The 10,827-nt window shown below is 31.0% G+C and overlaps 1 protein-coding gene across 1 annotated transcript; it reads right to left on the reverse strand.

Annotated features, from left to right (window-relative positions):
* Positions 1-3,198: 3,198 nt before the first annotated feature.
* On the reverse strand, positions 3,199-7,893 carry LOC129002172 (adhesive plaque matrix protein-like). The gene is made up of 2 exons (XM_054429782.1): positions 7,808-7,893; positions 3,199-3,689 (listed from the first exon to the last, which is right to left on the reverse strand). The coding sequence occupies exons 1-2, from the start codon at positions 7,823-7,825 to the stop codon at positions 3,231-3,233; spliced, it is 477 nt and encodes a 158-aa protein (XP_054285757.1). The 5' UTR covers positions 7,826-7,893; the 3' UTR covers positions 3,199-3,230.
* Between the last annotated feature and the right edge of the window lie 2,934 nt (positions 7,894-10,827).

Genomic DNA, 10,827 nt, shown 5'->3' on the forward strand with positions numbered 1-10,827 from the left:
TAAGAGTTTCTAACTCAGATCAGCTTTATGAATAGTATTGTAAATGTTCAGAGATAAAAGTATGTTATTATTTTTGTATTATGGCAAGACATTTTCCATAAATAAATATCTGTGCATCATTCATAATTAAATAATATACAAGGTTTTATATTTTTCTTACCTAGCTCATAATTTAGTGCTGTTAATATTTCTTAGTAAACAGGTTTATTTGTTTTAACAGATGTTACCGTTACTTAGATTCAAGGTAAACATTTGCCTCTGTAAATTATATTCCAAAACTACTACCATTTTGCTTTGCAATTATTAATTCTGTGATATAGGTTAATGATCTGTTGATTAATGCTAGCTTATGGTTCCTAAGAGTTTCTAACTCAGATCAGCTTTATGAATAGTGTTGTAAATGTTCAGAGATAAAAGTATGTTATTATCTTTGTATTATAGCAAGACATTTTCCATAAATAAATATCTGTGTATCATTCATAATTAAATAATATACAAGGCTTTATATTTTTCTTAACTAGTTCGTACATTTTGTGCTGTTAATATTTCTTAGTAAACAGTTTTATTTGTTTTACCAGATGTTACCGTTACTTAGATTCAAGGTATTACTCGCCAATAAAAAAAGTGAAATCGTTGAATTTCGTGCATTTGAAACTGGTGTGAATGTTAATAATAGTGGGGTATTTTTGGAGTGAAATTTACCTGGTGACAAAATAATAAAAAAAAAATGTATTGTTACGCGATTGAAAACTGGTTTATTAGGAGTATTTTTTAGCATGATGAGCAGAAGCAAGGCCCCACTGTGGGGCCTATGCGAGAAAACTTAACGGCTATTGTTGTTGACTCCAGCTGAATCTCTTTCCCCCCGGAAAGAAAAAGACTTATGTAGCTCCATGTTTTAATATACATCTAACATCTGTTTTAATTTAGTATGACAATTAATTTTTAAAGTCCTTAAAACTGCAAATGTATTAGATATGGTGGTTAAATATCCACGTTCATATCTGCGTTTAAAAATAACGAATGTCCCAACTTTTTTTACCCAGTTGTCAAGTACTCTCCATACTCTCACACAGTTCTTTCTCCGAAGCACTTGTCAATACCCCGTTTGTGATAGACTGATAACATATTTTTTCAACTGACAATTACCAAAGATTACCCACGCGACTATGAATTATTCAATCCTCACACAGATTCACGGCCAGAGTGATCTTATTTATTGGATCTCCATCCAAGGACGGTCAGTGGTCTGAAGTTATAAGGTCACTAGTCTTGCATTTTAAATTTATAATGTGAAAGTTCTAAAGTTAAGTGAATGTTGGACAAAAGATGTGAGTTTCTCATAGCTACAAAATAAAATGGGGTTTCCGAGAAATATACATAAATACGGTATGTTGTACGATAAATTGGTTGATAAAACTTTGCTTTTTTAGAACAATTTGTCTACCTAATCAAAAACTATAAACTAACAAAGTAGTGAGCATACTAAAAAACAACCAATAATTAACTAAACAAAAATTATGGCTGGAAAAAATAAGTCTAACCATTCCAAAATTCATTAATTTTTTTGTATTTGTGTTTTCTACGTTGTTTTTTTACTTGTTATCAGTTTTATTGATATTGACAAGGGTTTTTAGGTTTAAATTATATAGACAAAGCATGCTGTAACGGTGTTACTCCTTCAACGAAACACAGAATATCATGCTCAAATTGAAAATATGATATAACGCCCAAAGGTCATACAACAACTTAAAGTTTGATTGTGATGAGGTTTAACTGTACACTCTATGACCAGGTCACTTATTTGTTCTTGTCTCTGAGAACTAATGAGTTTTAGCGAATTTCCCATATAGGGAATAAGCTATTACCGTAGTACTCATGGTAAGACCTGGACGCGGGACCGATTTTTTTTTTCATTTTGAGGTTCCTAGAGGCCAAAAACACCATCCGTTCAAATTCATATATATATATATATATATATTTATATATTTATATATATATATATATATATATATATATATATATATATATGTGTGTGTGTCCGTTAGCACGATAACTCGAGCAAAAATGATCCGATTTAGATGAAATGTGGTACAAACGTGTAAACCTACGTTTATTCGAACGAGTTCGCAATCCAGCATGATCGGACCATGGGAACGGGGGTTTACGGGGGGTTTTATGGGGTAAAAATAGGTTTTTCTAATTTTTTACCCAAAAAACATAAAATTTAGCAATTTCTTTTCAAACCATTTTGTAGAGCTTAAAAAAACAAATAATTTAGTATATTGAAGCGTTATTATGCGCCTAATGGTTACGGAGAAAATTCAAAAAAATTGTAAATTTAAAATTCCAATGTTATTCTTATGGAGAATAAGTAAACTGTTGTAGTTTGCTTGTTTATAAACATATTTTGATCAAATTTGAAAAATATTTTTATTTCTTACTAACTATTAACATTTTACAAAAAAAGAACAGTTTTACCCTCCCTGATGCAGCAAACCTAAGTACTTGTTAAACTAATTCTATTTAAATAGGGAATAAATGTTATATTTTTAAGTAGACATTTCAGTGTAAATCCAATCAGTCAAATGGAAATTCGCTTAGTCTGCAGGTTTGCTGCGGCGGGGGTATTTTATATTTTATATTTTTATGTTTAATTTTTGTAAATATATTTTTCAATCCATTTATTGCAAAAACTACTTAAGTAATTGAAAATAAATAATAAAATGAACAGTTATATGGGTTTTGAAATTTGAAAAATCTGTCAGTCGCTTATTACAGTAACATCAAATCATGTATTTCATGAATGAAGTTAAACATTTAGTTGAAATTGCATACAACGATACAACTATACCATGTTCGATATTTTATTGTGTAGTGTGATATTATTTACTAAAATTTAAATATTTTTTCACAATGAAGTTTTGTTGATATTTCGAAAGTTGTGCATATTTAACACTTTACCACTACCAAATACGACATAGAGTTAATTGATTTTTGTCAAAGGTACGATTATGTTTGGTAATAGTGACATTGAACTTTACCTTGAACAAAATATTACCAACAATATTATAATCAAATACTGTAATTATTTTCGTTTAAAAATAAAACTATTTATGGTTTCATACAGAAATAAGGGTGGACAAGAAAGAGATAGTTTCAGTAATAAATAACAGAGATTTAATAAATAATGACTGTACAACCGAATAAATATAAGAAGGGAAGCTAGACTAGTAGTAAGGTTTGTATTGAGGTTTGTAGTCTCCGCCGCCCAATCTTACAGTCTGGTAGGAAGTAGCGCCCTGGGCATATCCACTCTTGTACGACTCAGGTTTGTAGTAGGAAGGCTCCGGTTTATAGTAAGAAGGCTCTGACTTGTAATAGGATTGCTCGGGTTTGTAAAAGGAAGGTTGAGGCTTGTAGTAAGAGGGCTCTGGTTTGTAAAAAGAGGGCTGAGGCTTGTAGAAAGTTGGCTCCGGCTTGTAAGAAGGCTCCGAGCTGTAAAACGAAGGCTCGGACTTGTATGAAGATTGCTTGTAGGATTGAGACTTTCCGGTGTATACGGGGAAGGGGGATGAGAAGTCCCTCTGCACGGGGACCTTGTAGAAGGGGGCGGCCTTCTCGTTGTGGGGGGACTCGAAGAAGGGGGTGACTGCTGTAGCCACTGCTACACAGACGCTTAAGTATACCTGGAACACGAAACGGGTGAGTTAGGTGGGAATTATGGATTCGACAAAACAATTCGTTTTATAATAATATCTCCATTTAGTCAATTATATTAAATCTATTCCGTAAAAAATAGGTGAATTTTTATCTACAGTAAACCATTTGTGCCAACACCTACTGTTGAATAATTTTTTAAAGAAAAAAATGTATGGGTGAAAAAAAATTAAACTAAAATAGAATGTTCAGAACAAATACTGGAACGTTGTAGCACAAGCTATTTTATTGTGAAAAAATATTATTTTGGTTTTACATTTATGCCAACTGTAAAATTTTAATATCATATTTCATAACAAGAGTAGAAAGTAAGTAATTACATTTGCATTTTTTTTAAATATTTGAAGTGACTTATCGAGTACTTTAAATGGTCCAGAATATGTATAGACCCAATTACCCTCGATTTTTGAACGTTTCTTTTCGCTACACCACAAAGATAATATTTTATTAGTAAAAAAATACATTGGATATTAATAATTACAGTTAGGAACAGTACAAAACTCATAGCATTGTTTAGGTTATCAATTTAAAGTTAATACATTGATTATAAAGTTTTGGTTGTTGCGAAATAAAATAGTAAAAAAAAATACAAAATCTTTGTTTTTTTACGTCAATAAATCCAATAAAAGTAAACATTACTATCGCATAGTAAACATTCTTTTTCCGTAGTAAACAATGCAATTATGAATTTTCGCAGGTGATAAACATGTAAAAAAAACAGGCCATTTCACAATAGTCTAGCAAAAAATTATCATCATACATGGCTTTGTTTGAATTCGTGCCTCATATAAATGAAAGAAAAAACTAATAAAATAATGAAATAAACTGTAACACCAGACTAAGACCAAAGAGTAAGACAATCTTCTATTAGGGGTAATCAGTAACTGTAAATATATGAACGAGAAGAACGTTTTTTTTATAAATATGTAAACTAAAAATTCAGTTTTATATCAAAATCACGTAGTATATTGCTAAGACCTCTGGAAATGACATAGAAATATAATATTTTCATGAGACAAGAAGGCAAAATTGTTTCTTCTATTTTATAATTGCACCGAAATGTTTCAACATAACTTGATGATCTGGGTTGAATTAAAACAAGATCTTGTTTGAAAATAAACACTTTATGAAGATTTGAAAGTTTTGAATAAATACTTTAAATAGTTAATATGCAATTGCAAAGGATAGCTAGCCGAATAATATATACAACAATGCGAACTAGCTGCTTTGTTTTATTGATATAATTTTACAAACAAGTTTTAGAATAGGCCTATTCTCTTTATTACAGTACTTTTATTTAAAGTCAGTTACTGTATTAAGGTGAACTAAAATTAAGACTCATCGGATAGTTTATCTTTTTTAATTATGCTCAAGTACGAGCTGTTTGAATGTTGTTTCATGTCTGAATTTTAAATACATTCCTTGAAAAAGAAATAACGGAAGTTAAAATGTAACTAAATAGACTAATAACCTTAACTTGACCATAAATAACACCTAGTTGATTAAATTTAAGATACGGTAATTTCCTTTTTTGGCTCTTACGTCATTACGACACACTACACTACGCTTTTACTCAACAATCCTTCACTTTCGTCAGTTGCACGTTATACTCGAATGACCTTTTGATAAGACAGGTATTGTAATGGATTATTTTAAAAGCCTTTACATGTCACGAAAATTCGTCCAGAATCGCAGAATAAATGCTTCAACTGCACTTAAACCACCAACAAACAGAAGACGATCCTACATAATTTTAAATATGCATGCCCTACATATTTCATCAATACAAGTTTTTGGGGGTTAGCCTATTTTTTTTTTGTGTGGATAAGAGGAATTTTAAGAATAAAAAAAAACTATGGGCTTTACTTCTTTTGTTTGAATCGTAATTCAGTTGCATTGTAAAAAGACAGCTACCAACGTAGGTCTAGATCGACCCCTTTGAAGTAGTTTGATTTTACTCGTGATCAACCTTCTAAATTGACAGTCTAACTCTTTAATTACCTTAAGCAACAAAGTAAATTAAAAAAAATATTAGTGATCCCCAATCCCCCAAAAGATAACCCTCATTTTACAAGTTTTGAGCAAGTATATCTTCTTGGATTTTTTCTTGGAAGTAAAGCTGTTGACAGTACAACATAGAAAATTTCCCGAATTAGCAGTATTCCAAAACAGATAAATTCATATCACAATAAAAGATTCTCTCTAGAGTTTGTCAACATCTATTACTTATTTAATACGCAAGCAAGTTTTTTGTGACAATTACTCCTACGAAACTACTGAACCGATTGACATACTTTTGGCGTCATTGGAAAGAGCGTAACGTGAAGTTGTGCAGGAAACCTTCTTTTTAGGGAAATAATTAGAGAGTAAGGCCCTGGGGCTCTTTAAAGTTTCGTTTTTCTCCATAAGATTAACATGGAAAAACAAACATTATTATGAAACTCCAGCTGTTGTCAGAAATTAAAAGTGAGAAGAAGAACATATGTTAATTGTAAACAGTCAATACGTTTGCTAATTTAACAGTTTGCTACTACTGACTTGGTTGAAATGAAATATTTACTATTTGAATTTGGGAGGGCGTAGATATTACAATGGAAAAAATCGAGAGAGCCTGGATAATATGATATACAGGATACTAAAAAGAAAACCGAATTAACACTGTGCTGCATTTCTTAGTAATCATTGAAAGAGCCGATTTGCAAACTATGGAAACATAGGAAAGTCATAGAACACCACCAAGGAGAAGAAATAGAATTAATGTTTTTTACAAGATCAGCTTTTGAAAAATGATAAGATATTAACAAGAAATTTTGATTATATCGATCTGTTATGTACATCTTGAGTATTTCCATAATCTTTGAGTCGAATCTTTTAAATTCATCATAAATTATGACTGTTATTAGTTTTAAAATAACGCCTGTAATACTTAGCAATTGCTCGAATTCGAGCAACAGGTACACTAGTAATCCTTACTTCTCATAAAATACACACTTATGGTCTAACACGTTTTTTGTTCGTTATAATTATGGCAGTATACACTATACAGCCTTATGACGTTAACTGAAAAAAATGATATTGCTTTAAAAATAAACGATCTGCAAGAATTTATATTTTCTAGAAATTGTGAAAAGTAACATGTTTGCCAATTGGGGGTAGTTTGCGACGAATTTATACTGTAATAATATTATAAAACGTATATAAATTTAAAAAGTATTTATTACTATACTTAGCCTAAAAGGCTTGATTCATGGGCAACAGAGAATGTTCAGGAGAATTGAAATTGTAATAATCATAGATTATTATTAATTCGACATTCTTGTTATGTACAAGCTGTATCATTTCATCGAGAGCCCACTATATAATTAACAAATTACCAACATACATGTGTCGTCCTATTTTAAATTGTTTTTTTAAGATTGCCAACACTTTTACTCACGATAAAGTTTTGCAATAGTTCCCTTTTCAAAAACATTTGACAGTTGGTTATTGCTTTAAAACATTTGCAAATAAAGAAAGTCATAAAAAATTGTAGATTCAGAAAAAGGCCAAAGGAACATTTATTTAACAGTAAAGTTTTACGATGGAATAAAACAAACCTGTCGCACGATATGTGTAGTAGTTTTGGTTAATGAATGTTCACAGCAGTAACTAATATAAGTTTGCGGAAAGTAATAAAGACGTCTAATAACACTTATAACATATTGTTAAATACGGTTACTCACAAGATGGTAAATACGTTTAAAATTTGGTAAGTGGTGATCCATCCACTTACCATCTTTTATATTTACCGTCTTGTGAGTTAACTCTATAAGAGTAAAATTGTATGTTTTTAAGTGTTACTAGACGTATCATTTACTAGCTAAAAAATAATAACACGTACAATGCCAATAGATAAACTATTTAATTAATATTAGAAGACGAATTTGTTCTTAGTTACTTTCAGACAGCAAGTTATAAGAACTAAATAATTTACGACATATTTTAGCAATCTAGATTAGAAGTAGTACATTGCACTGTCAAAGTTCAATTACTTGACATAAACTGAACAGTCAATACATTCAAAGCATAACATGTATGTGCTACTCACCAGTGCTGAGTAAGCCATGATGTGATGGTGTGGTAGTGTTGGTAGGGTTTAGTGGTAGGTGGTAGTATGAAGTATCACCAGTACTATGTCACTCTGCAGTGAGTAGTGTCGTATATAGCCTCTGTGGTCGGGACTCACGGTCACTCTACCTAGACCTTCAGGTGACGAGCGATCATCAGAGCATCCTGGCTATCAGGAATACACTCACAGGAAGGAAGTCTTGGTAGGAAACTAGGAGGGTTTCCCAGTCATCCAGTTTAAACGAACCTGTAAACGAAAGGGGGGTTTTGATTTTTTGGCGTGATGAAGGATGAAAAATGCATTAGAATTTGTTTTTTTCTTCTAACTCAAAAGCATACCATTACATGCGAGTAAACCAAATAGACATACAGTATGAATTCATAGAAATACAGTATACCACAATCCATATCAATACCTCTAAGTGGCATGCCTCAAAAAGAAACTTTTCTAGATTTTGGAAAATCACGAAAGGATGGGATGTATACAGACAGGCAAGTAGGTAAGGGAAATTGACTATAGATCACTTTAGAAAGCTAAGTGCTTGAGAATTGCATTTTTGGAAACTGTTACATCGTACACAGAGAAGCCCAAACAAACAGACCTGCGTACATCAAAGATACACTTATTATACAAAGAGGAAAGCCAGTTGTATACAAGACAGTGTATGCTCCACTCACATTGTGCTATTACCGTCCAGGTCTCGTGGTAAGACCTGGACCAGGGACCGATTTACTTTTTCGGATAGGGTGTATGTGTATGTACTTAGTGAAATAGAGTTATGTTTCACGAATTAAGTCTAGTAAACGTGTTTTATAATTTCGTTTATCGGGTTTTTTATGTTTGCAATGCGCTGCAGGTAAAAGCACCTAAATAAAGGCTAAATTATTTCTATTGTATGTGACATCAATACAAAGTCATTGATTTGCTACACTATGGCAAGTTGTTAGATTAATTTTGAAATATTAACCTTAGATATAAGAAGGTGCTTAAAAGTAAATACGCATTTAATTAAGCGTATCTTTTCAAATATAAACATCAACATCAACAAAAAATAAAAACACAATATTTCTAAACGCTCGTCATCGCCACTTATACACAGAACATTCAGCCTTTAAGATTTGAACCCTTTATCTAAATTTGAGAAAATCAAAATAAGTGGTAAAATAAGGTTTTAAATGTGAAACTAATTATGGGTGTATAATTATGTCATGTAGTAGGTTATGTCTAAACAACCACACCATTCTGTTTCGCGTCCTCTTTCCGTTGCGAAGTACATGCAATAACAGCTGGTTATTTTTATATTTAGATTTCAGTTGTTTATTTGATGTAAGTCCATCTAAAACCTAAGACCTGTCGTTATTTTTACTAATATTATTATTAGGTAGGCTGATCAGCCCCCAATCGAAACCCACCGGTGCTAACTTCTCTGATTCCATTAAAACGCGTATATGGATGGAATAACAGTACATCATAGAAGTGTTAACTTATAGTTTTAAACAAATTATATTTTTGAAAACGATATTGTTATACAATTAAAATAATGTAAGGAAAAGTTAAAACATTCTATAAGTTAGTATACATTTGTTTTTAATAAGTAACGTAATATTTTGATGATAAAAAACTTCTCGTTCGTTTAAATTCGACATATTCATTGTAAGCTTTATCGCCACCACACTAGGATGTCAGGTGTTTCAGGGAAGCAACAAGAAAAAAAACTAGCTTTTAGAAACATAAATTTGGTTACTTCTGACAGTAAAGAAAGAATAGATTTTTTATTTATGATGGATGTTCAATAATACAATTTCTTGCTCTCAAAAATCTTAATTATTAATTACTAGACAATCCATAACACATAACTGGTGTATTATCTTACAATCCACACACCTATAGCATATATAATAGTAAAATATGAAGGTTTTGAATTAAAGAATCATGGCAGAAAATATGATAAAAAAGTAAACGTGAGGTAATGTTTCCAAGATTTTGTTGCAGGATTGCTTGTGACATCTGGAGAAAATCAAGCGCCTTCATATTGACAAATACACAGATTCTTTGGACAACTTTTTCAATGAGAAATAGCAATATCAAGATAAAAGGAACCCCCAAAATAGAATTTGATAAAAACTATCCAATATAATTACATGGCTTTTGTGACTTGTATTACGTTAAGTGAAATATACACTCCAAGCTTTCACGAAATTGGTTAGTATCAAGAAGTTGATTTTAATGTATGAATTTATCTTTCTCCAAAGAAATATTTCCCAATATTGAAAATAAAGTTTCTTCAAAGGATAATTACAGTGTTTGTACCATATGGATTTTATACTTTAATACTGTTAGATTTACTCGTACTACGCTTAAAAAGATATAAACTTAAAATAAAATAATCAAAGGTACTCCAGAGGATAAACGTTCAATGTCTAATTTCATATGTTAGAATCAGCTGTTTGAAAGTGTAAATTCAATGGCATCTGAGAACGGTAAACAAAACAAATTGTAAGCAGTGTTTTTGTTCGTATGAAGACTAATCAGTATTTACAATTTACTTTAAAATACATACTTCAAAACTCGCAAAGTCCAAAGAGACAGAGCTTTGAGGAAAATTGAGAGGAAATGTCTATGGCTATCGTACTTTTGGACACATACTTATGTTTATGAAAAAATCTCAACTAATTTAAATTAATAAAGGTGGAAAAGACAGGAAATTATCTAGTTATGATGTTCGGCAGAAGATTTATAATTATGCTTATATATTAATTTAGAAGTACTTAATAAATAATAAAATTTATATCATTAGATATAACTGTAATTTCAAAAATACCGTCACTATACAAAATTATTCTGGAAGAGGGGACAGGTACACAAATTGCGCATTTTAAAAGGATTCAACACTGAATTCCAAGGTAAAAATAATAATGCAATATAATTTTACTTTTCAAAGATAATGCTTATAAACACAGTTTTAGACGAATCAACCCATTAATTTACAAATTGAATTG

The sequence above is a fragment of the Macrosteles quadrilineatus genome, unplaced genomic scaffold (assembly GCF_028750875.1).
Source record: "Macrosteles quadrilineatus isolate MER2022 unplaced genomic scaffold, UCM_ALF_1.0 Scaffold_9__3_contigs__length_116548681, whole genome shotgun sequence".
NCBI lineage: Eukaryota > Metazoa > Arthropoda > Insecta > Hemiptera > Cicadellidae > Macrosteles > Macrosteles quadrilineatus.